General features: G+C 38.2%; 1 protein-coding gene across 1 annotated transcript in view; it reads left to right on the top strand.

Annotated features, from left to right (window-relative positions):
- Positions 1–26,711, top strand: part of TAF3 (TATA-box binding protein associated factor 3) — a 191,726-nt gene that overhangs the window by 138,820 nt on the left and 26,195 nt on the right. The window contains exons 3-4 of the mRNA XM_004588508.3: positions 2,609–4,440; positions 15,194–15,276. Coding sequence (XP_004588565.2) covers positions 2,609–4,440; positions 15,194–15,276 — 1,915 coding nt within the window. The remainder of the gene's footprint in view (positions 1–2,608; positions 4,441–15,193; positions 15,277–26,711) is intronic.

Here is a 26,711-nt window from a genome sequence, read left to right as displayed (position 1 = left end):
AAAGGGATAGGGGAATCTGTCTGTCTGTAGGGTATCCTCTAAAGGGGTTCCACACAGTCCTCAGTGTGATGGTTGCCTTTAGCAAACTACTTCTGGAGGTGCGAATGAAAGGCCTGTAAGGAAGGAATTCACACATTCAGATGTGAGTTTTCCAGAGATTCCTGTAAGCCCTTGTAAGGATGATTTTGAGGAAGTTTATGCTGGAGACAAACTAGTTACATATGGTAGGGAGCCTTGTTTCTTCCAAGGGGCGTTTAGATATTTATAATATCATTTATGGGCTGTGCAAAATTAACAAAAATTGGCATGCTGTACATGTATTAAACTTTGAGTCCCAACTGTGGGCTGCCTTGGCAGGGCAGGCTGGACATTGCCCACCTGGGTTACGAGGTTGTTAAATTCAGTGGCCAGCATTGTGGCACAGAGGGCTCAGCCACCACTCGGAAGACCAACATCGCATTTTCATTTGGCGAATGAACCAACAAATGGAAGACCCACTTCTCTTTTTCTCCCTCTCTGTAACTCTGCCTTTCAAGTAAATAACAAAGAAAAGGTTAATGCATTGATACAGAGAAGAGGTACTGAGTATTAGAACTAAGAAAACTCCATTTAAAGGAGATGGTAGGAAACCTGTGCTCACACAGTCTAGGTATAGGGCAATGGGGAAAGAAGTCGTCTGGAACAACCCCCAGGTTTCTCACTTGCGAACTTGGTGGATGATGATGTCACTATCAAGTAAAAATGGCAGTAATTATGTCTTACTGCTCTGTTGCTCTTTGTAGTTTACAGAATGTTCCCCGTACATCACCGCCAACATGTCATCTGTGAGCCCCATAATGCTTTTCTGCTGTGGTTTCCTGCTCTTGGGCTTCATTTCTGTTGACTTCTCAAGCATCTGACTTCATTTACTAGATTTCTTCTGTCAAACTCTAGCTCTCTTGACCCCTTTGACAGGTGATCCTTCATGTATTTAATTGAGCTCTTGTTTTTATGAAAAGTTATACCCCAAAATAGCTGAATCTGCTACCTTCTATTTCTTCCTTGCCAACATCATTCATTATTGCATTTCAATTACTTACTACAGATCTTTCTTCCACACACTCTATCTACCCTGTCTTCTGAACTTGAGTATTATATGTTCAGCTGCAAACTAGACATCATTGGCTAAATAGTCATCAAATTCTGTATCTAGAGATTAAGCTAATAATCATTACCTTTGTCTTTTCCTATTTCTGTTATTGACTGCATTTATCACTTGGCAGGGCTCAGCATTGGAAATTACGTTTGAGCCCTTCTTCACCTCTTATACTTGTTCATTCACCAGATTCTATTCTATTTTCAGTGTATCATTTACCTTTATTGCTGCTTATTTATTACCATTATTCCAGTCCAGACCCTTATGTCTCTTACCTACATCATTTCAATACCCATGATTTTCCCTTTCCCTTCTCCTTTAGTATCCATTACCTCCCAGTATAATTTTCCCAACACACATGATTGCTTTTCTCAGTTGTATAAAGCTGTCACTAGGTCAAAACCACCAGTAGAGAAAAGATCTTGTTCATTTTTCTAGAGTTACGACGTTTTAGAGACTGACTCCAATGTTACTAAAAGTTTTACTCCTTTCCATCTTATGTTCTGCTTTCCAAACTAATTAACTTATTCCTTGGCACTTCTACACTTCCTGTGTTTCACCTCCTCCTCCTCTTTGTCATCTGACCCTTCTTCTTGGACTTACCCACTTCCAGCCTCCAAATCCCCAAAATGCTGTATAATTCTGCACATGCATGGCATTGCAGTAATCTGTCTTGTCTTTGAACTGCCATGGAGCTTTACGTATAGCACTAATCACTTTCTGTCTGTTACACGCATACATTATCTCCCCCACTAATCTGTGAGCTCTTTCAGGTCATGATTTATTCCAGTAGTTCTTTCACCTTTTAACACTGTGCATTATATGCTTTGTTAATAATAAGAAATAATCTGATTTTACAACATCTTAACCAAGTAGGTAAGGCAAATAACATTAGCCCCTTTTGAAGGGTCAGGAAACAGACTCAAGGAGGTTGAGTGGGCCTAATGTCTGTTGCTCTGTAGCTCCAGAACTTGATCTGAGACACCAGTGGGTAAATCATATGTGTCCCATGAGACCATATTACCTCTAAGTACCTGATATCAAGCAAGTAAAATAGAAGATGCAGGTTGGCATCTGCTGTAATGTCATTTGACTTTCAGAGAGGAACATGTATCTGTACACACACAAGAAGGAGATGGAAAGAGAAAGACCATATTTACTCAGGTTGGTGGGGGGAGATAAATTAATGGAGCAGGGAAAGACAAATGAAATACTTAGCAGAGTCTAGACCCTGAAAGTTATAGCCAGACCACTTACAAGGAAACTAACTAGTTTATATTCTGCTACCACTGATTGCCACTCTTAAAAGAAGAATGGCACACAGGTTTACAAAATCTTTGTAATCCTAGTGCTTTAGTGTTTAAACACTGTCAGTAGATTTCTGTCTTTCCAAGAAGTTCTGTTTGAACCATTGTTTTTATTTGTTACACTGTGTTCCATTCCAGTAACACTTCTCTTTTCATCCTTTGCCAGAGGAAGAAGAAGAGCAGGTACCCACTGATGGAGGCACTTCAGCAGAAGCTATGCAAGTTCCCCTGGAAGAAGATGATGAACTGGAGGAGGAGGAAATTATTAATGATGAGAATTTCTTGGGTAAAAGACCATTGGATAGCCCAGAAGCTGAAGAAATGCCAGCCATGAAACGACCAAGACTGTTAAGCACTAAAGGAGACAACTTAGATATAGTATTATTGGAAGCTCGAGAACCACTCAGCTCAATAAATCCTCAGAAGATTCCACCAATGCTTTCTCCAGTCCATGTCCAGGACAACACAGACTTAGCACCTCCATCCCCAGAACCACCAATGTTGGCTCCAGTTGCAAAATCACAAATGCCAACTGTAAAACCATTAGAAACAAAGTCTTTCACTACTCCTAAAACTAAGACTAAAACGAGTTCTCCAGGGCAAAAGACAAAGTCACCTAAAACTACGCAGTCCCCAGCAATGGTTGGAAGTCCTATTCGGTCACCAAAAACTGTATCCAAAGAAAAGAAATCACCTGGACGTTCTAAGAGTCCCAAGAGCCCTAAGAGCCCTAAGATTATGACACATCTTCCACAACCACCTGTCAGACCTGAAACACCAAATAGGACTCCTTCAGCCACAATAAGTGAAAAAATTAGTAAAGAGGTCATGCAGGTGAAACAAGCACAAACACCGCCTGATGCTGGGAAAATGAACAGTGAGATCCAGCCGAAAAAGGCTGCTGTAACAGATAAGACAATTGATGACTCTATTGATGCTGTGATTGCACGAGCCTGCGCTGAACGGGAGCCAGATCCTTTTGAATTTTCTTCTGGATCAGAATCCGAAGGAGATATTTTTACCAGCCCTGTGAGAATTTCAAGTTCGGAGTGTACCACTCCAAAAGCTTCTACTTCCTCAAACAACTTTACAAAGTCAGGATCCACTCCTTTGCCTCTTTCTGGTGGAACTTCCAGTTCTGATAATTCATGGACGATGGACGCCTCAATTGATGAGGTTGTGCGAAAAGCAAAGATGGGAACGCCTACAAACATACCTCCCAACTTTCCTTACATCTCTTCCCCTTCAGTTTCTCCTCCCACTCCCGAACCTCTCCACAAGGTGTATGAGGAGAAACCCAAGTTGCCTTCCTCAGTGGATGTAAAGAAGAAGTTGAAAAAGGAACTAAAGACTAAAATGAAAAAGAAAGAAAAGCAGAGAGATAAGGAGAGGGAAAAAGATAAAAGCAAGGAGAAAAATAAAGAGAAAGAGAAAATGAAGGAGAAAGAGAAGGAAAAGGAAGCCAGCAAAGAAACTAAGTATCCATGGAAGGAATTTCTTAAAGATGAAGACTCAGATCCCTATAAATTTAAAATAAAAGAATTTGAAGATGTTGATCCAAAAGTGAGATTGAAAGATGGAATTGTGAGGAAGGAAAAAGAAAAGCATAAGGATAAGAAAAAAGATAGAGAAAAAGGCAAAAAAGATAAAGATAAGAGAGAAAGGGAAAAAAGTAAAGATAAAGGTAGAGACGATAAGATGAAAGCTCCACCGACCCCTCTTGTATTACCCCCTAAAGAAATGGCCCTGCCCTTATTTAGCCCTGCTGCGGCTGTGAGGGTCCCGTCCATGCTACCCTCTTTGTCACCAATGCTTCCAGAAAAACTGTTTGAGGAAAAAGAGAAACCGAAGGAGAAGGAGAGGAAAAAAGACAAAAAGGAGAAGAAAAAGAAGAGAGAGAAAGAGAAGGAGAAGGAGAAGAAAGAAAAGGAAAGGGAGAAAGAGAAAAGAGAGAGAGAGAAGAGAGAAAAAGAAAAAGAGAAACACAAACACGAGAAAGTAAGCAGTTTCATTTTCAGCATTGGGTCTAGCGAAAAATACAGATAAACAAAATCAGCAAGTATGTCTGTATTTTGGATGTAAATTACTCATAACTTAAAATGTGTTTGTAATGAGGTTGCAAATTTTTATTTTCGTTCTAAACCCCATGAATGTCGAATTAATCTCCCTCTACACCAGAAGATGTTAAAAATCCATAGCCTCAGAAGAATCGATCCATAAGCCATAAAAATTAACCGTACTAATTTCTATACATTTTTGAAAATCTATAATCCTAATCTGAATATTTTTGTTAATTGTTGAGTCTATATAAAGTTTGTACTCAAGTATTATGTGCTTAGGAAATCATGTATTTTTCCAAGAGCATGTAAAAGCATGGCACCTCTTTAGAAGGATCGTAAGGCCCACAGATAGGCTACCGACTCGGTTTTCTTCTTGATGAGCTATTCTGGCATCTGTGTGAAAGTAGAGCTGTCTACAGCACTTTCCTTTCCTGTTTCTTCCCCTTTTGCTTTAGTAAGATTAGGACACATTGCTAGTATCAAAGGCTGAGTATCTAGCAGAGGCCAGGAATCTTTTTTCGTTCATAACATCATTCATGGGCCATACACAATTACCGACTTAAAAATTAGCCTGTTACAGATTTAGTAAATTTCAATTCCCAACTGTGGCTGCCATACTGGGGTCATACTAAATAATTTTGTGAGCTTTACATGAGCAACAGACATGTAATGGGTGAATGTTCTCCACTCCTTACTAGGCTGATTCAACAGCTTAGTTAACAGGCAGAAAGTAATTTCATGTAGTAAAAAATGTTTTGCCACATTACCGTGTCAGTCAGACTGCACTAGAGTTTTGCGGGAGAAAAGGATATAGATCTGTTTTGTTCCTACGGTTCTGTAGGAACCTGAATCTCAGTTCTGTTGTCTCTGTTCTCATGAATTTGCTTTTATCTCCATAGCTGTTGGCATTATAACGTTTGACCAGTTAATTGGGAATTTTCTTTGAAACATTCCCAAAAAACATGAGTGAGTATTCCTGGTGCCTTCCTCAGAAGTTGTTCTGTTTGGCTACCAAATTCCTTTCCCTTCTCAGAAGTTCTTCTATTTGGCTACCAAATAATACTGAGTAAGTTTTTCTCATGAAAGAAAATATGATAGATTGCACTTGCATGAAACAGATTTATCATGACTAATAACAGATATTTTTAACTCACTGGAAAAACTGGTTTGGCTGATAGCAATGATGGCAACACTCTTTAAACTATTCTTTCTTTGTCCCCTTTCTGCTGTTTTAAAATATAAAGAAGGGGATAAAAACTCTGATGCCAATAACTGAAACTTGGAAAGTTAACAAGATGCAAAAAATTCAACTCTTATTTCCATTTTCAACATGTTACTTAAATTAGGTGCTAATTTATAACATATAAATAACAAGAGATAAAAGCTTATGAGTCAACTGTAGGGACTCCAAAAATAATAAATATGTTATCTGTAAAGTTAGGCCTAAATTCAAATGCTGACTTTTGTAAACTTGAGCAAATTGCTTACAAAAGGATTACAGAAGTGAATGGAGATGATGGTGGTGAGTGCAACCATTCAATTTAGAATCAACTTTTAAATTGTAGAAGCTTGGAGTTTTCCTTCTTGGCCCATACTGGCTAACCTATGTTAGGATGGGTGATATGTTATGTTCAGACTTTTAAAAGATTTATTTCTACCTCTTTCCTTAGCATTCCTTTAGATTTTAGTCCTTTGTATGGATAGAAATGGATAAGAATTAGTCCAACCCATGGAACTGTCATTGACAAGGTAGAGTTGGCATATTAGTGAAAGCAATGAGAATTCTCTTTTTCCTACCTCACTTAATCTCCCAAGTATCAAGCTATATAAGCAAGCAAAACCTGACCTGGAATCAGATTACATGTGATCTAAGAATTTTTTTACATATCCACATAAATAAGGCAACAGATTTACTAAAACTGAAGCATAATGTAAACTGTCTCAACAAGTGTTACCAGTCTAGAGTAACAGCTGCAATCTCATTCTCTCCTCATCATGCTGACCCATTCCCCAGCAGCAGCTCCTAAGGACTTTGAGGCAAATACAGAAGCAGGAGTGCCTGTTTTCATTTTAAAAATTGTCTCCATATTTATTTATCCTACTTAGAAACTTGTTGCCATTCTTATCCACATTTATCAATGCCAAGAACCACTAAAGAGACCATTAATTAAATAGGAATTTGCTTGACTGGTAGAAGGAGCTTTGGATTTTGGAATCTAGCAGACCTAGAGTAAGATCTGGGATAAAAGTTTATACTTTCAGCGTACTTACTTAATCCTTTACTGCTTTATAGTACTGTCTTTAAAGTAGAGTTAATGATAACAACACTAAAACAAGCCAAACAATAACAGTTAGCAATGAATAATTATTATGTGCTGGACAGTATGCTAAGCACTTTGTGTAAGTTTAAGTTCTTACCATAGCCCTCTAAGGTAGATACAGTCATGGCTATTCTTCCTAAGATGAGATACCGAGATTCAAGAGATTAGTAAACCTTATGTCACACACTTAGTAAGTAATTAAAGAAGAGCCATTTCACTTCGTCATCAATGCTATAATTAATGTTTCTAACCACTGCACTTTCCTAAAATATGAATACAAGGTATATGAAATAATGTATGCAAGTTTTTAGTTCCCCTTTGTGGGCAGCAATATATGTTAGTTGAGGTTAGAAGGCTGATCTGTCACTTATTTAAAACAGAATCAGGAATATTTGTTTAGCCTAGTGGATAGAACACCAGTTAAGATACCCACATCCTACTTCGAAGTACCTGGGTTTAATACCTGGCTCCTGTTTCTCACCTCAGCTTCCTGCTTCGAAGATAGTGGTGTTCAAGCAAGTCATTAGGTGTCTGCCATCTATGTGGGAGACACACGTCGTGTTCCTTTCTCCCTGAGGACCAGCCCAGACTGAGCTGAAACAGGCATTTGATGAATGAACCAGCGAATGGGAGCTCTCACTGTCTGTCTGCCTCTCTAATTGATTCTTTAATGATAAATAAAGTAGAAACAAAAGCATATTAATGGCAACACTATTGACAGTCACAAACATAGCCATAAGCCTTCTACAGTGTAAGCCTAATGGCACACTTCAGAACATTTTAACATTTTGCTTTCTCTGCATGGCAATGTATGCATTACATGAGTTAATTTATTTCAAACCATGAATCTTTGGAACTTAGGTAAATAAACAGGATCACTTTAATTAAAATTTGCTATGGATATTGAAAATGTTTTTTGGAAAAAGGACCATTGTGGAAAAATAAATAAGTGAACATATTATTTATGTTTGAGGAATTGGACATATCTTAAATAGAAGGTAAGCCACAATCCATCTTTTAAACTAAAATGTTTTTTCACTCTTGTGTAAGTATGACCTGGAAAAGCAGTGATGTTTCTTTACCCAGGAAACAGCATCATCTGCAGATAAACAGGCTTGCTGCTGGCCCATGAGGAACATGCACTCTGGCAGTCTCGCTGAGCTGAATGGGCATTCCAGTCCTGCCGCTTACAAGTTACTCGGGAATTTCTCTTAATTTCTGGGACCCTCTGCTTCTTTCTCTTTATCTCCACCTCCCATTCAGCATCAGGCAGATACAAAAGTATTGCAAGGTATAGCTTATCTATAACCTAGAAACAATAGTTACATACCTTCTCTAAGAATAAATTGATAACAAAAGCCCTTCTGTTCTGCTTTCTTCTTATAGAAAATACTAAAAAAAAGACTAGTGTATGACATTAATGAAGTGTATGCCTAGGAAGTCAAAATTTTTTTCAGCATTAACAGTGATGTTGATATTCAATCAGTAGATAATTAAGATTTATTTGTAATGGGAAAAATATACTGGAGAGGAGTCCCCAGATTTTAGGCTATTGATGAATTTTTTAACTTGACTAACACTGACTGTGAAGTCAACTATCCTGTATGGAAAATGACAGTAGCAACTACTGTGTATCAAGCAAATGTGAGTGGCATGCCTGACTAGAATTAAATTATTTAGTCCTACAAATGGCCCTGCAGCTCTGTTATTATTGTTCCTGTTTTACAATGGAGAACACTGTGCACAGAAAGGTTTAAGGATTCACTGCAATGAGTGAGTGTAGGAGAGCTGTGACTTGTCCAGGTCTTCCCGAGCAGAGGCTCATCCCCTGTGCCTGCTCCCATACTCCAAGTGGTGAATGCTAATAAGAGGGGGCAAAAGGGGCTTCTTTCTTGAGAGTGGAGTGACTTTGTGGCTATTAAATTTTCATCCTTGAAATGGCCTTAGAAAACAACTGTGTGGCTGCCACAGTTAAGTAACAGGAAAACAGCATCGCTAAAGTTTAAGAACTCTTCATCAACTAGAAAGTTTAATGTTTCTTTATTCCCCCAGTTTTTTGGATTGGTCCTCAAATAATCTTTTATTGAATTTGAGGAATTTCTTCTTTGTAATAAATAGTTCCAGTGGTTTGATTTGTACCATTACAAAACATTTTCATCTGGCTTCCCATACATGTAAAGTGCAGTCTCATTTCCTGTCTCTGCTCTCAGCTGTCTTAACTAGTGAAATGAAGGGTTTTCAGTAAAGAACCAAGTGAAAGGGACAGGGAAATATTCCTTTCCTGTATATTAGAACTGTTGAAGAGGAAGCTATTAAGTTTTGTTTAAATTAGTGTGTTTGAGGTTTTTTTTTTAATTTATTTATTTTTATTTTTTTTTCTTTTAATTATTTATTATTTTTACTTCATTAATTACATTGTATTATGTGACACAGTTACATAGGTACTTGGGTTCTCCCCACCCCTCCCCAAACCCTCCCACCATGGTGGATTCCTCCACCTTGTTGCATAACCACAGCTCAAGTTCAGTTGAGATTCCCCCATTGCAAGCGTATACCAAACATAGAGTCCAGCATCTTATTGTCCAGTCAAGTTCAACGGCTTCTTAGGTACACCCTCTCTGGTCTGAAGACAGAGCCAGCAGAGTATCATCCCAGTCAATTGCAAGCTGCAACATACCATCAGCAAAAAATTTACATCATTATGGAATTAATTGACATAGTAATGAGTAACCAGTATGTTAAAAGTAAATGCGAGTTCCCAGCCACCTTCTGTGACCACCTCACAAAGTCAGATATACGGAGAGGAGAGACAGAGAGGAAGATCTTCCATTCGATGATTCACTCCCCAAGTGAGTGCAACGGCTGGTGCTGCGCCGATCCGAAGCCAGGAATCTTCCAGGTCTCCCACATGGGTGCAGGATCCCAAAGCTTTCCCAGGCCACAAGCAGGGAGCTGGATGGGAAGTGGAGCTGCCGGGATTAGAACCGGAGCCCGTATGGGATCCCGGGGCATTCCAGGAGAGGCCTTTAGCCACTAGGCCACAGCGCCAGGCCCAGTGTGTTTGAGTTTATGGAAGCTTCCAGGAGGCAGCATCCCCAGGTTTGTGTGAATGATCTCTGAGCACTTCCTAAAAGCCTGAATTCAGTTTCAGTCGACCATGCTCGATACCACTTGTTATGCTTAACATTATATATCCTCTTGTATCTTTTTAATATTTTAAATAGTTTAACATTACTTGATTATATTTCTAAATGAATATAACATAGAGACAATGAAAATTTCTGAGAAAGATGAAAAAAATTTCCAATCATAGTCTAACATCCAAGATGTAAGGTGATTAAATTTGGCCTCTCGTCGATAGCATTTCTGAAATTTTTTCTGGTGTATCAACATAGATGGGAATCCGAACTAATGCCTGCCCAACTTGCTGCTAGCCTAGCTAGTAAAAATATATAGTTGGACGTTTTTTAATGAAAGGAGTTTAACATTAAAAAAAATTGAACAGATTATATTGACAAAGCTGCCCATTACCTTTGCAGAAAGGCCCTGTCAAAAGATAAACTTTAAAGCTGGAATGCATGAAAGAGTTCCAAGATAGAATTTAAATTTAAACTGATTCTTTATAGATAAGCTTTTTAAAAATCCACCTCTTTGCTTCAAGTCAGGATTTTAAAAATAAATTTCCCCTTTAAATCTCTTGAGCGATTTTCATTTTTTGCAAGGCCGCACTGCTGGTGTCCTGGAAAAATGGAGAGTTAGAGCTTTATCAGTTGGTGCCCTGAGGTATGTGGCAAAGAAGCTAAATCCTTGAAGATTAGCAAAAAAAATGCAGCACATGGCAATAAGGGGCTTATATGACTACTAGTATTAGTTCAGGTGAAAGAAGTATTGCTTATACATAAAACTGGACAAATCCACTGACAATGTATTTTTAGTTAGCTACAAAGGAGCCTTATATTGCTGGACTTTACCTCTTTGGTGAATTGGGAAGCTTAGTAATCCACTGTAAATGCTCTTCTGCTCGCCCCAATTCTCAGCATTACTCCAAAGTGCTGTTCTTTTATTTTAACCCTTAATAGCTCATGCTGTGCCTGGATTTTGGCTTCTTGCCATTAAATGATGGCATTACTCATAATGTTTAAGTAGTTGAGGTTGTCATTTAATTTGCTGTTTTCTGGGAAATGCAAATGAGAAATTATTTTGCAATTTTAGAAAATGTCTTTTTGGTAAACACTCAGGCTAAAGGCAAGCAAAAATCTACAAAGAAGTTTTTGTTTAGAAATCACTTTCTATGTCAATAATAGTAGTATCCTCTTGAATCTTTTTTCTAAATATCATTAATCTTCATGTACTTCAGTGAATTTTCTAAACTGAATCTGATTTAACTAAAGGTATTAAAGTAGTTTTGGGGGGTAGGGTTTTCTGATATGCTATGGTTCTTTACAAACCCTGCTTTACACCTGTTATGTGGTATAATTGATAGCGCTTTCACTGTAAAGGATGCATTTATTCTGATGATATGGTCATCCTGCTTATGGATAATTTTGAGCTAAGGTGGTAGGCAAGCCCTCCATCATTCATTAATTCAGTCAGTTAGCTGGTAACCTGTTGTCCCTTGGGCACTTTCATATTTTTTTAATTCTAGTTTATCAAATTTATCTCTATTTTTGTTTGCTTGTTTTTCACTTGTTTTTGTAGTAAGATGGAAATAGGCCTGTCTTGACTTGCCCTGAAAAGCTACTTAAGATGGCATCAGATATCCAGCTAACCTTAGTTTGATTTAGTTGAATGGAGGTAAAACCAATGTTAATCTCAATTTTCATATAAATCAATTAGCCTTACATAGAGAGAACAAATATTTTACAACTAACCTTAACCACCTGACAAGTGTTTGCAATTCATCATGAAAAATATTGACAGAACAAGTGAGTAACTTCATGTAGGGCATGAGCATTACCAGAACAGGGGCTCAAAATGCCCCCAGAATCGAATAGCTGTTTGATAGAGCAGATGTACTTGCTATCAGAAGATCAAAATGTAAACCATTTATTTACTGACTTTGTGACTATGGGTAAATCACTGAAAACCATCTTTATTTAGAGATAATAATGCTTTCATACTCAGCCTACAGAGTTGTGAATATCAAGTTGAATAATATATAAGTGGAACATACTTTGTGGAGTATTGTACAAGCCTTCAGTTACAAATTGTATACTGTGATGAACAGTGGGCCAAACCACAATGAATACAAAGCATAATAATAGTAAAGCAGATTTTTTAAGAGGTAGGGCAAGCAGTTTTATTTTAAAACAAAGCTTAAGAAAAGATTGTATTTAAATACTTAAATGATCGTGTTGTGAGCTGAAAGAATAAAGTGTTACTGCTAATATCCCATGATTTATGACTCTGTGATCCTAAGGTTTTTAGAACTGAAAAAAACGTAGAAACTTTGTCATTTTTCAATATCTGACTGAAAAAAGCTTCATTCGGTCCTACTTTTGCAAATTATGTAACCTTGGAATGGAAAAGAGAAATGAAAAAAGGAAAAGTGGTTACTCCATAAGTGAATATGGTCTGTTCATAAAAGTGAACCTATAATATCTGCCCCACATGTTTGTTCTAAAATGTATAAATGAGTACATCTGGAAAGTAACCAAGCACAATGTCTGGCAAATTGTAGGTGGCGTATAAAATGTTTATTGTAGTTATATTTATTTTCTCCAGACAACACAGAAATATAAAGTATGGCAGTCTGATATGTTAGCAAATTTCGAGTAAACTGTTGGTTTTCAGTTTTGTTGCAGTATGGAACCCTTTGAGCGAAAAGAAAAATGGATAAAGTAAACACAAGCCTTAGGTGGAAGTTGTACATATTATCCTGCCTTTCCCCTACTTCTGTAACCCTTGACCTCTAACGTCTTGACAAAAAACTGTGCTGTATTTTGAATAACTGGCAAATGAAGGAAACATTAGACAGAAGCAAGTGAGATTATTTTTTTTAATTTTTTTATTTGTAAAGTAGTTACAGAGAGAGAAAGGGGAGAGAGATGTTACATCTGTTGATTTACTGGAGAGAAAGATCTTACATCACTGCTTTACTCCCAATGACAGCAATGACCAGAGTTGAGCTGGTCAGAAACTGGGAACGAGGAGCTTCTTCTAGGTCCCGCATGGGTGCAGGCTCTTCGGCAGGGAGCTGTATCAAAAGTGAAACAGCTGAGACTCCAACCATATAAGATGCTGGCAACACAGCGAAAGGATAAGCCTGCATATCATAGCATAGGCCCCAAGATTATTGAAAAGAGCGAATTTAGTAGCAGATATTAACAAATTAGGATTTACTCGTGGTAAAATGAAATATGCATAGAATATTTAATTGGGAATGTTTAATAAATAATATTGTATTTTTGTCTTAGGTTCAATCCGTGCTAGTTTAGAAAGGAAAATGTTGAAGATATGACTTATTTAGTTAATACTTGAGAGTTGAAACCATGACCATAAGTGAGATTCATACAGTACTGGAGGATGAGAACAGAGGACCAAGTAGGATTAGGCAGAAATAAAAGAACTCTGTAAAGAGAGGAAAGAGCATAAGACCTGTTAGAGGAGAGCATGCTGGGGTGTTAGGAAATCCTGGTGTCTGCAAAGAACGATTTTAATGGCATGATCTGGGCAGAAATTGGGTTGGATGGGCTGAGGGATGGATTAAAAGGTAAGGAAATAGAAATAATGAAATGAAAAACTAATCTCAAGATTTTAAAAATATGAGAAAGATTGTTAGAGGCTGAAGACAAGATAAATCTTTAGAGAGTTGAGCATGTTTAAAACTGGATTAAAATTATCAATGAAACAGATTGAAGATACTATAAATAAATAAGTTGATGATGAAGCAAAATTGAAAGCACCGTAAGAAATGGAGTCTCACGCACTAGTACAAGCAGAGAAGTTGGCAAGGACTTGAAGGAGTTCTTCTCCCAAGTACCTCAGCAGTCTCTCTTGTGGAAATTGTTGAATGAAAGGGGAAAAATCAATTATGGGAAAAAGTCTGAAAGATGTAAAGGTTTGAAATCATCATTTCCTATTCAGGCTTTAAGTATATGTTAAGCACTTGTTGCATAAAACAGACATGGTTTCTGCACTTACCTGGGTTAGCTAGTCATTCAAATAAACAAAAAAATTTATGAAGGCTGAGACTGAGGCATAACATTTTAAAGAAAATTTATGTCACCCAATGCTTTAAAAGGGTGATTTTTAGATTGGTCCTGAATAGTACAATAACTGGAGAGACAAGAAAATTGAGGGTATTTACAATATAAAATGTTAACAAGTGCTGATTGACCATCTCTTGTACTAAACGCTATTGAAGAGATGCTTGAAACTGCATATCATATGGTTATGGGTTTAAGAAAAACTCCAAGAACAGATCCATAAGTACATAGGAGAAAATAACTTTAATACCTGTACGGCAAGTTGCCTGCCTAATGTACTGAGCATTAGATTCATTCTCTTTAGAAGCACCACACTGTTCCAGTAGGATTTAATTCTTGAGCTTAAATTCTATAAATTCGTGATTTGTAACTAGTTGTCAATGATAGGCAGTGGACTATTGGGATATCGTACCCAGCCTAACTAGCAGTTGCTTAAAACAGTCCTGTACTTCAAAGATCTGTCCCATAAAAATCCCAAACAAACCCTAATTTAAAAACTCTAATATCAGTTTGTAACTGAAAAGTGTTTTGGTTTGTGCATTCAAAATATTTGCTATATATCTTTAAATCCGAAGTTGTGAAGAGATTATTTAGTATTTGTATATATCCTTCCTAAAAATAGAAAATACTTTTTTTTCCTTTAGATCATTTTAGATCTTTTTACCACTACTCAAAAATGGGACACTGTATGTCATACGTGGTATTTCAGCTCCCATATGTGATAATGTAAACTTAAGATCTTTGAGTTTCATGTCTGCCAAGTCCCGTAAGTAGATGGATTGTATCATAAGGGCAATATCATTTCAGCCTTTTTCTGTTTCCATGAAGTCTGACAATGACTTAACTGTCCACCAAATAATCTAGAGAACAAATTTTGTTTGAAAATTCTGATAGGGTAAAATCTAAGAGACTAATAAAACAGAAATAACTGTGATTTATATAATGTGATTTAAGTTCATAGAATGTCTTATGTTAGATAGCCTTTAGTTTTTGAGAACCAAAATCTTGAAATAGCCCAGACCGTCCTCACATCCAGCATTTTAGCCATATTTGAGTCTTGATCTTGCTTATTAATTTTTTTTGGAGGATTGAAAATATAAGAGAGAGGATTTATTTTTGTTGAGAAAAACCCTATTGAAATCTAATGTACTAACTTCCACAGATCAAAGTGGAACCAGTTGTTCCAGCCCCAAGTCCAGTCATCCCGAGGTTGACTCTCCGAGTTGGTGCTGGCCAAGACAAGATGTAAGTACAAATTTTTGAACTGTAGTGAAACAGATGCAAGTTATCCTTGTCTGTCATTTCCAAATGGAGTTTGAAGTCGACAAACCTTTGCCACGTGTGAAACAATGAGATCAAGCATTGTTTTGACAACTCTTCAGGCTTTTATTGATTTCTTCCTCAGAGTCAAGGCTTTTTGTTTTTACACATTGGGTTTCTTTTTTTCTTGTTCTCTTTTTAAAAACTAGCATATAATATTGTTTCGGTATAATATTTAAGGTCCTAGTTATCTGCAAAGCAAGAAACTACATGTTGAATGGATTGGGTGACTGTGGTGGTATACCTTCTCAGGTACCGATTATCTGTCGCTGTGACAAAGGAGGAGTGATCTCTTCTTGCTCACATGGCTTATGGTCTTATTCTGTCCCTTTAAAGAACAAGATACCAGCGGCTCAGTGTAAACAGATATAATAGTTATCGGTTGAGGTCTTCGTTGTTCAGTTTTTCTTTTAGAGGGAACCAGTAATGCAAACCTGATGTTCGCTGCTATTTGTCTTAATTTTCACGGACTCCCACCCTTCTTTAAACTTAGTTAGTTGGACAGTTTTCCTTTATTCGTTTTTTGAGGAAGCTTTAAAACCCCTAGTGCTCTTTAATGGCCCTAATAACATATTAAAATATTGCTTTTTTTCTTAATTATGTTGAAAATCACTCCCCTTATTCTAAAAGCATGTTTATGTCATATGTATATGACATAAACATGTATATGACATAAGCATGTATATGACATTTACAAACTCAAACTGGAAATTTGCAACTTCTTAATAAGTCTAAAAATGAAGTAGTTTACATTAAAAACAACCAAACATTGTATAAGAAAGTAGACTTACAAGACATTCCATTGCACTTACTTTTTAGCCTTAGAAGTGAGGATAGAACCAATGAATTTATTTAGTGGATGAATTAGAGAACAGAAATTTTGCTTTATTTTTAGTGGCTCCTTTCATTAAATAGGTTGTATGTATTTGTGGCTGCTGCTTCTGTCATTATGTCCACTCCAAATGTAGTGCAAGGGGAAGTGCAACATGCATGTTATCCCAGATGGTTGGGGCAATCAGCATTGTTTGTACCAAAATTCTTAAGTAATTTTTTCATTACTATTTTTAGTTAAATGAATAGAAACTTGGGCAGTGAGTATAATCCTTGTGACAAGCTCTAAATTTTTAGTAAAAATGGTGTGGATTCAGCTGTTTTTAAACAGTATGTCTGGTATACCTAACGCCCCCATCTCACTACTTTCAAGAGCTTGACTAATATCCTCATCCCTCAGAAGAAAGGACAGAGAGTTACTCTTCATACCGTCTGCTTGGAAATTATGTATATGGGTTTCTTTCTCTGAAAGATATTCTTCTTTAATGCATTTCTCCTGCATATCCATATTTATTCCTAATTCCTCAGTAACTCATCATTAGTTGAAATCTTTGCTCCAACACAAAAGTTGGGCTTTCTCATTCCCTTTAGAGAAATAAGATTTATAAGACAACTTTCATGTCATCTGCCTTTAAGCATCATTCAGTCTTGCTGTTTTCTCCTTTTATCAAATCACTCATACAACTAACATATTTGAAAATGTGCAAGAAAATCCTTATGATACACAAAAACATAAGTTAAGCAAAATATCTTTAAAGTTAAAATAAGGAGAAAACGATGTTGAAGTCTCAAGAGTTTTTTTTTCCCATGTCAGGAATAATAGCGAATAACCAATAGATTCCCATAATGTTCCTTTAGTTATTTAGTTTATACACACTTGGGGTAGCTGATACTCTTTTGAAGTGAAATTAATGAGCAGACTGGGAGTTAGAATAGTCCAAAACTGGGGACAGTGTTTATTACTGAAGAACAGGCAGAGAATGGAATCTTTTGAAATTATGGGGAAAAAGAAAAAGCTTTACAGGGTTCAAATTATACCCTTTCCCTGGAAGAGCTCCAAGACAATATTTAGTTGCTAAGTCTTAAAGAAGCTGTATCTTCTGCCCCTGGTCCACCAAAGTCCTTTGAGGCTAGATTGTTTCCTCTGTTCTCTCTTCCTCCATGGAAGCTAGACAGATAGCTTGTTTTTCCTGTGTTTAAAAGCAAAGATGCTTTCAGTGATTATTTACTTTTCCTCTACTTGGAAGTAGAGGGAGAAAAAGAGCAAGCAAGCACTCCCATCCACTGTTTCTGTCACCAGGTGTGTAGGAGCCAGGAGCACAACCAGGTCTCCCACACATACTGCCTCCCGGAATATGTGAAGTACAAGCTGGATCAGAGGCAGAGTAGCCACAGCTCAAACTGGCACTACAGTATGGGATGCAGGCATCCTGGAAGCAGCTTAACCTGCTGCACTAAAACCCCACCCAATACTTCCTCCTTAATTTAACACTGCTGGAAACGATTTTCTGTCTAGCTGTATGGTGAGTTCAGTACCTGTCCTGAAAGTTAAAATTCAAAACAACTTTCTCTAGACCTCAAATTCCCTTAACACGGAGTCAACCTTGTGGTATACAGTGCATTATGCTAGCACATAAGTGCTAGCATTTCACATCGGTGTATTGATTTGAAGCCCAGCTGGTGTACTTCCCATCCAGCTCTCTGTTAATGCACCTGGAAAGGCAATAAGGTGACTAACATACTTGGAAATGGAGTTTCTAACTGCTTGCTTTAGCTTGGCCCAGACCTGATGGTTGTGACTGTCATGGCCGTTTAAGGAGTGAAATGACAGATGATCTACTTTTTCTGTGTCACTCTGCCTTCCAAATAAATAATAAGCCCTTTTTTTTTTTTAAAGATTTATTCATTTTTTATTACAGCCATATATACACAGAGGAGGAGAGACAGAGAGGAAGATCTTCCATTCGATGATTCACTCCCCAAGTGAGCCGCAACTGGCCGGTGCGCGCCGATCTGAAGCCAGGAACCTGGAACCTCTTACGGGTCTCTCACGCGGGTCCCAAAGCTTTGGGCGGTCCTCGACTGCTTTCCCAGGCCACAAGCAGGGAGCTGGATGGGAAGTGGAGCTGCCGGGATTAGAACCAGCGCCCATATGGGATCCCGGTGCTTTCAAGGCGAGGACTTTAGCCACTAGGCCATGCCGCCAGGCCCATAATAAGCCCTTTTTAAAAAACCATTTAACATGGGGCCCAGTGAGATGGCTCAGTACTAAAATCTCTCCTTGACCACACTGGGATCCCATATGGGCACCAGTTCCTGTCCTGGCTGCTCCAGTTCCCATCCAACCAAGGCAACAAGTGGATGCATAAGGGCATTTTAGGTATGCTGTTTGTGCTGGTAGCTAGGGCACTGTATTGAACAAGCAGTTACTTCTCTTTTTCCTTTCCACTTGCAGTACATCCTGCCCTTAGTGAGCTTTCAACACAGTCGATGGTGAATTGGGCCTCTCGGGGACTCCTATAACACTTGGTCATTTCTTTCTAATTAATATCTCAAACTATATTTGATCAGATGATAAGAGAATAATTTATGATAATTTTCAAAGACATATATTTATATGTGTGTCTTTTGTTTGTTTGTTTCTTTAATAGAGAGGGAGAAATTCAGAGAGGAAGATCTTCCATCCTAATTCACTCCCTAAATGGCAGTGAGCCCAGGATTCTGGAACTCCATCAGGATCTACCGTGTGGGTGGCATTAGCCATCTTCTGCTGCTTTCACAGACACATGAGCAGGGGACTGGATCAGAAGTGGAGCAGCCGGGACTTATTTGAGTCAGTGTTCCAATGGAGGATGCCAGCAGCACAGGCAGCCATTTAACATGCTGCATCAGTCACAGTATGAGTGTCAGTGACTCCAGATCTCTGAGAGCTCACAAAGGGCATTTCACAGATTTAAGCCTGTTTTCAAAATAATGCTATTAGATGTTTAAATTATTTTTCAGTAAGCACTTTATTGCTGGCAAGTATAGTTTTCTTTCGGCTGACATTTTGATTTCTAGTGATAGCTATATTGATTTCTTAGATTTCAAGACATTATTTTCTCTCACAGCAGAGGTGCTAAAAGTTTAATACTGTCCTTTTCATTGTCTTTATTTTTTATTGCAATTCAGAGAGTTTAACTTATTTCTTGTGGTGGAGCTTCTTATGCTTGAATTTCTGAATTATTCCTATGTACTACAATTTGGAAGTAATCTGTTGCTTGTTTCTCTTGAAAAATATGAGGGGTTTCTCTCTAAAAACAATATACTTGGGCCTGGCGCAGTAGCCTTGCTGCTAAATCCTCACCTTGTATGCACCGAGATCCCATATGGGCGCTGATTCGTGTCCCAGTAGCCCCACTTCCCATCCAGCTCTCTGCTTGTGCCCTGGGAAGGCAGTAGAGAACAGTCCAAAGCCTTGGGACCCTGCACCCACGTAGGAGACCTGGAAGAGGCTCCTGGCTCCTGGCTTCAGATTGGCCCAGCTCTAGCTGTTGGGACCTCTTGGCGAGTGACTCAGTGGATGGAAGGTCTTTCTCTCTGTCTCTCCTCCTCTCTGTATATCTGACTTTCCAATAAAAATAAAATAAATCTTTTGAAAAAAAATTATTTGTAGATACTTGAATTTTTGGTGTGATTCAAACATTTCTAATTAGTCTTTTTGGTAAGTACATTATAATAATGGACACCTGTAAAATAAACATGTAGAATATTTTTAAGGAAAGTAAATGTAGTAACTTTTTGTTAGTACAGTGAAACACCAAAGGTAAAACATGACCCAAACCTACTGTAATCCACAACACCAAGCATTTGCTATTTTACACTATAGACAGGGTGTGGGTATCTGGCATAGCCATGAAGCCACTGGCTGAGATGGTTGCATCCCATATCCCAGTGCCTTGGAAGTAGAAAATAGAAATAAGCTTCTGATCCAACTTCCTGCCAGCGTGCTCCCCAGCTGGCAACAGGTTCATGTTACACACAGAGGTCCTGGAATGGAGCTCCAGACTCCTGTCTTCTCCTGGCCCAGTTCTGGCTACTTCAGTCACTTGGGCAATGAACCAGCAGGTAGAAATCAATCAATCACTCTTTCTCTCTTTCTCTCTCTCTCTCAATCTCTCTTTCCTTCTCTCTTCCTTTCAAATAAAAGTAAGTAAATTTAAAATGTAACAAGATTAAGCCTAAAGATAGCAGAATGAAATCTGAATGGATGTGTTTTAGTGATAAATTATTTATAGAAATAATAGTAAAAGATTTTTATTCTACTTTCTGCTTTTTCCTTTCTGTATGTATGAGAAAACCATTATATATACACTTCAGTAAGCATTCCAGCAGCCACTAAGGGCCTCGGGTCAAATCAGCTATGGAAAAGAGGATGCTAGCATGGATTTGATTTTAGGTGTGGCAGAATGCATTTAGACTCCTGTTTGACTTTGTTTCTCTTCCTCTTGCCTGTGTGTGGTGGCTGAGATGGTCCAGGTCTCTCAGACTGATGTGCCTCCTCCTGCTCAAGCCGGGGGAAGCCCCTCTCCCACAGCAGCCATTGTTGATCTCCAGCAAGGACTGGTTCCCCATAGCAGATAGCCCTGTCAGGAGGGGAAATGGGAGATTGCAGAAGTAGAGTTCTCTCTCCAGAATTAGAGGTGAGGTACAGACAAAAGGAACTGATGTATTTTAGCTTAGTGTAATTTTAAATAAATTGTAATTATGTATTTGGAAGGCAGGAGACAAGTGAACCTCCCATCTGCTGTTCAACTCCTCAGGAATATACAACAGCTGGAATTGAGCCAGGTCAAAACCAGGAGTGCAGTTCAGGGCTGCATGCAAGTCACAAGGACCCAACTGCTTGAGACAATGCCTGCCACCTCTCAGAATACAGGGCAAGTAAGAAACTGGATCCAGGATGGGGCCAAGCACCCCAAAACCAGATGCAGGCATCTTACCTGCTATGCCAGATTTCCATATCTGGTATATTTTTAAGATAGGGAATAGAAAGTAGATTTCATATTTTTAAAAAACCATACTGACAGTAATAAATTAATAAGCAATAAAGTTTGTTAATTTAAAAAATGATACTACAAAAAAAATGATACTACAGATGCTTAAGAATATCTTCCTGGGGCTGGTGTTTTGGTGCAACATGTTAAGCTGCCAACTACAGTGCAGGCACCACATATGAGTACCACTTTGAGTCATAGCTGTTCCATACCATATCCAGCCTCCTGTTAATGTTCCTGAGAAAACAGCAGAGAATGTCCCATGTCCTTAGGCCCCTGCCACCAACATGGAAGACCTGAATAGAGTTCCTAACAGCATCAGCTGTTAGGGCCACTTATCAGTGGATGGAAAAAAATCTATCTCTGCCACCTCTCCCACTTTGTCTTTCAAATACATAAAATTAATCTTTTAAAAAAAAATCATTCCTGAATGGCAGCATGGTATGGAGTGCCAGTGTACTCTCTGCAGGGTTATCAATGCCCACTCCACTGCAATGCCAGTATCCCATACAGCTAATGATTCATGTCTTGGCCACTCCACTTCCAATCCAGCTCCCTGCAAATGACTGGGAAAGTAGTAAAGGATGGCTGAAGTCCTTAGGCTCCTGCACACATGTGGGCGACTCAGAGGAAGTTCCTAGCTGCTTTGTTTGGATGAGCCCAACTCTGGCCATTACAACCATTTGAGGAGTGAACCAGTGGATGGAGGACATTTCTCTGTGCCTTTCCTTCTAATTCTGCCTTTCATAAATAAATAAATAAATAAATAAATAAATAAATAAATAAAAGTAAATCTTAAAAAGAAATCATTCTGTCAGACCTGAAAGGCCTCATAACATTTCTTCTTTCTTGAGAGAGACAAAGATCTTTCATCTACTACTTTACCCCCCAAATGCCAACAACAGTTGGAACACCTGGTTCGGGGCCAATCCAAGCCCAGGACTTAATCTGGGTCTCCCACATGGGTGGCAGTGACTCAAGAACTTGAGGCATCTCCTTCTGCCTCTGAGGGTGTGCCTGAGCAGGTAGCCAAAATCAGAAGTAAAGCTGAGACATGACACCAGGCACTCTAGTTTGGGATCCCAGCATTCTAACCTGTGTCTTAACTACAGTGCCAAACGCCAGTCCCATACTTTTCTATTTTTTGTTTCTTTCCTAATGAAACTGTCTACTTTGGGTTTTTATTAAAGATTATAAATAGCTTGATTAGCCCTGATTTACTTGTGACTGAAACGACTATTTCAGTTATGGTTATGAACCACCTTTGAGTTGAAGCAGATAATTTAAAATTCTGTCATCCAGATCTTTGGCTGTTTGTGATTTTTCCAGAAAATAGACCTTGACCTCCTTATATTATTCTCTCATCCTTGGTGACCTGTAATCAGGATGAAATCGCTAAATGTAGTTTCCCCTGTGCATTACAGTTTTTCATTAGCATCAAAGATGCAATATGTCTAAGAGAAAAAAAATAGTATACTGTCAGAAAAACTGGCATTGGATTTTGGTAAATGCTTTTACTACACACAGTAAAACAAGTGGAAAGATTATTATCAAAACATTTCCATCTTACTTGTAAACAATTACAGCAGTTCTTACATGGATGCCACTTTAGAAGACTTGGGAAAATTTACTGGATTCCATTCTAATGCAATTAGAGCTAATTTTGTTGTTTAAATGAATAAAAGGTCAGCTAGTAAATCTAGCTTATCTTGAGTTCAGACTTCAATAAATTGTTTTATTTAATTTGTTGTAAAAGATCTTATCCTTAATGGGTCTAGGTCTTATTAGTTCACTTAGGTTTTAAAATATTTATGACCACCTTTTTAGATATGATTTGAATGATAGTCGGAAAGTTTCTCTCTGCAGGGTTATCAAGGCCCAATATCACTAATTGAGTGAATATAGGAAGGTACTTAAGATTTGTTATCTAGAAAAGGCTGATGTAAACTTCTAGAATTTAAATGTTCTTTAGCTTGTGACAGGTAGAGATAATGCTGTATCATGGTAACCTTTTGGATACTATCTGATTATAGTTCCACTAAAGATCAAACTACTCACACTTTTGGCATTCAAAAGAATATGTACCTACTGCTGAAAACAGTCTTGATGATTATAGCAACAACATCTGATATTTAAATTCTTCACATTTTATTATTTCCTGTTGCTTAATGGGCCTATAGTTCATTTAGGTGTTATATAAAGACTTCAGGTGCATGGTGTAATTAATGTTGGTGGTGGTTTTTGTCACTGCGGGGCTTCCATGATTTACAATAGTGGCAAACTTTTGGTTTCTGTTTTTGTTTAAGCCTACGTGTAAAGTATCAACATATGGAACAGGCTGGCCTTGTTATTACCCCTGGGCTGTTTGGATTTGCACTTTGGGGTTTGTACGTGCAGCTTGCTGCCCAGGTCCAAGGAGGAGACTAGCCCTGTGCAAACCGTCTGGTGCCCGCCTGCATGCCCAGCTTCCTGCCCTCCTCGCAAACTCTACCTGCTTATCTCTTCTGTATCCTCCTCCTCTTCCTCGAAACGGAGTCATTCTGTAGATGCACTTCCTGCCGATTCTTACTCCTAACCCCACTGCATTCTTTTTGTGCCCTGCAAACTTTTCTAGCTTCTCATTAGCATCGCTAAATATATCCTGATTCCCAAATACAGGGAACATGCTACAGTCATTAGAGCATTAATCCCTTATGACATCACGAGTGTGTTTCACTTGAGTGACTTTTGGAACTTGTTTTGCTTAGTTCTATACTCACCTGAGTCTCTTCTGTCACCCTTTCTTCTGTGTTTTTCTTTTATGGGTTCCTTCTCCTTCACTTTCTTTTCCCTTCTTAGTATCAACTCACTCTGTGTCTTCTCCCTAAATTTTCTCATTCACTCATATGTGTCATTTATCAAGAATAATCCCCAGATCTTTATTTGCAGCTCGTATTTCTCCCCCAAGGTTTCTACCAGTCTGCTCTATTAGTTACTGGAAAATTCTGCCTAGCTGGTGCAGTAGTTCCTCAAAGATAGCACTTCTAAATTTGAGCATACCATTTCTCCCATGCTGCTTGTTCACCTTGCCTTTCTTATATGCTGACGTTGAGACCGAAACACCCATTTTCAAGCTATTTTAGGCTTTAGGGTAACTTGAAAGAAAGCAGACACTAATAGAATTAGATTTTTTTATTGATGGTGTAGTACTAGACTAGACACCCCGGTAATTAAGATAGGAATGTCGTCTTAGCTCTGAATATTTCCATAACTCCACAAAAGAGAAGAAAGAGAAGGTGCCTGTCCAAGGAAATTTCCTGTGATCTTCACCTGCACACTCAGCAGCTTGTAGCTCCCATTCAGTGCCTCTAGTCTACTTCTCTCCTTCAGGTAGACCTGCTGGTCAGTAGTGCCAGGGAAAGGGAGATGGCAGTTACAGGAATGCCTTGTGCTAAGGGAAGGGAAGGGGAGGTCGGAGAGAGCTAGAATTTTTAATTGCATAAAGGTATCGGGAAAATAAACACGGATCAGCAGGCAGTAGTTCTTCCATAAATGTTAGCTGTGTGTCTTCCTCCATGTACAACGGATTGTGAACATTGGTTTGCTTTAAAAATAAATCCTTTCCATCAAGATATTACCTCTATTTTTTTATCTTTTAGATAACACTAAGTATAAAGAGCAAAAAGACACAAGACTTTTTTGTGACAGCAGATATTCAGAGATGCAAAAATCGTTTTCATACAAAAACAGTCACTTTTTTTAACAAGGCATTTTTAACAATTGCAACTTATATATATGTATGTGCATATATATATACGTATATATGCATACATACTTAGCTTTGTTTCTTTAATTACAAAAATAATACATGGTGTCAGTGTTTTGTACAAAATATATTTTCTAAGAATATATGATTGTATACAATATATATCATATATGTAATATGTGTAAACTGTCCGGAAATATGTAATTTGAAAAAGCAAAAATTTTGTTTGTTTGGGGTTTTTTTTAGTTTTAGTTTTAGTTTGCAAAGCAAGATTTATGTAAGAAAGAAAGAGCAAGGTCTCTTGCCACAGTGACAGGAGGGGGCTCCAAGGGAGGAAAGACACAAAGAAATGCTGGAAAATCTGTTTTGTTTTGGTTTTTTTTTTAAGATTTATTGCTTTTGTTGAAAAGGCAGATTAAAGAGAAGAGAGACAGGAAGAAAGATCTTCCATCCACTGGTTTACTTCCCAAATGGCCACAACAGCCAGAACTGAGCCAATTCTAAGCCAGAAACTTCTGGGTCTCATGCAGGTGCAGGATCCCAAAGCTTTGGGCCATCCTCCGCTGTATACCCAGGCGTAAGCAGGGGCCTGGATCAGAAGTGGAGCAGCCAGGACACAAACTGGTACCCATTGAGTCAGCACTTGGAGTTGGAGAATTAGCCAATTGAGTTACAGCACCAGCTCCAGAAAAACAAAAGTTCTGAAATCTTGCATTTTATATAGCAGCTTTTTACAAAATAATCTATTATAGCAACTTTTAACAAAATAAATCAGAACAATTTTACACATACTATTCTAGAGCTTGTCCTCATTGCTGCCTTAATAATGGGTCATATATAATGTCTTTGTGACATTATATTTTGGTTTACTGTTACCGTAATTTATCTATCTTGTTGATTTAAGGGCATTTGAGTTCCATATTTTTTTCTGTGATAAAACAACAATACACTTCTCTATAGATCTTTATCCAGATATCACTAAGGCAAAGAATATAAACATTTAATACTTTAAAGAGATTATTAGGCCAAATTATCATCCGACAGCTATACCAATTAAAATTCTTAGCACCAAGGATAAGTATTATAGTTACTGCTTGGGATAGCCACATGCTTTTTCTTTAAGGCAGAGGTACAGAGAGAAGAGAGACAGAGAGAGATCTTTCATAGTCTGGTTCACTCTCCAAATGGTTGCAATGGCCGAGCTGGCCCAGGCCAAACCAGGAGCCCAGGGAGCTGCAGAATTGCAGCAGCCCAAGCACTGGGACCATCTGTTGCATTCCCAGGAGCATTAGAAGTAGAGTAGCTGAATCTCAAACCGGCACTCATGTGGTGCTGGTGTCGCAGGTGGAGGCTTAACATGCTGTATACCACAGTGCCATCCCTGGGCCGCTCACATTCTATGTTAGAGTACCTGATTAATCCCTGCTCTTCCACTTCCAATGCAACTTTCTGCTAATGTACATCCTTATGTAGAGTGGTCACTAAAGTACTTGGATCAAGTACAGGGTCTCATATAAGAGACCCTGATTGAGTACTTGCCTCCCAGCTGGCATGGCCCATGTCTGCCTGTGACAGTCTTTTGGTGAGTTAGATTCTTGTCTGTTTCTTGGCTTTCAAAAAAAAAAACTGTTGTAATTTACTACTTCCTTAAAAATGATAAATATTATGTATGAATGTAAGAAGAATTAGTGCAAGACTGGGCAGAAACTGATGATATTCCTTGGAAAACTAGATCCATTCTCCTTCCT

This window comes from Ochotona princeps, chromosome 10, assembly GCF_030435755.1.
Source record: "Ochotona princeps isolate mOchPri1 chromosome 10, mOchPri1.hap1, whole genome shotgun sequence".
NCBI lineage: Eukaryota > Metazoa > Chordata > Mammalia > Lagomorpha > Ochotonidae > Ochotona > Ochotona princeps.
This window is presented reverse-complemented; position numbering and strand designations above follow the sequence as displayed.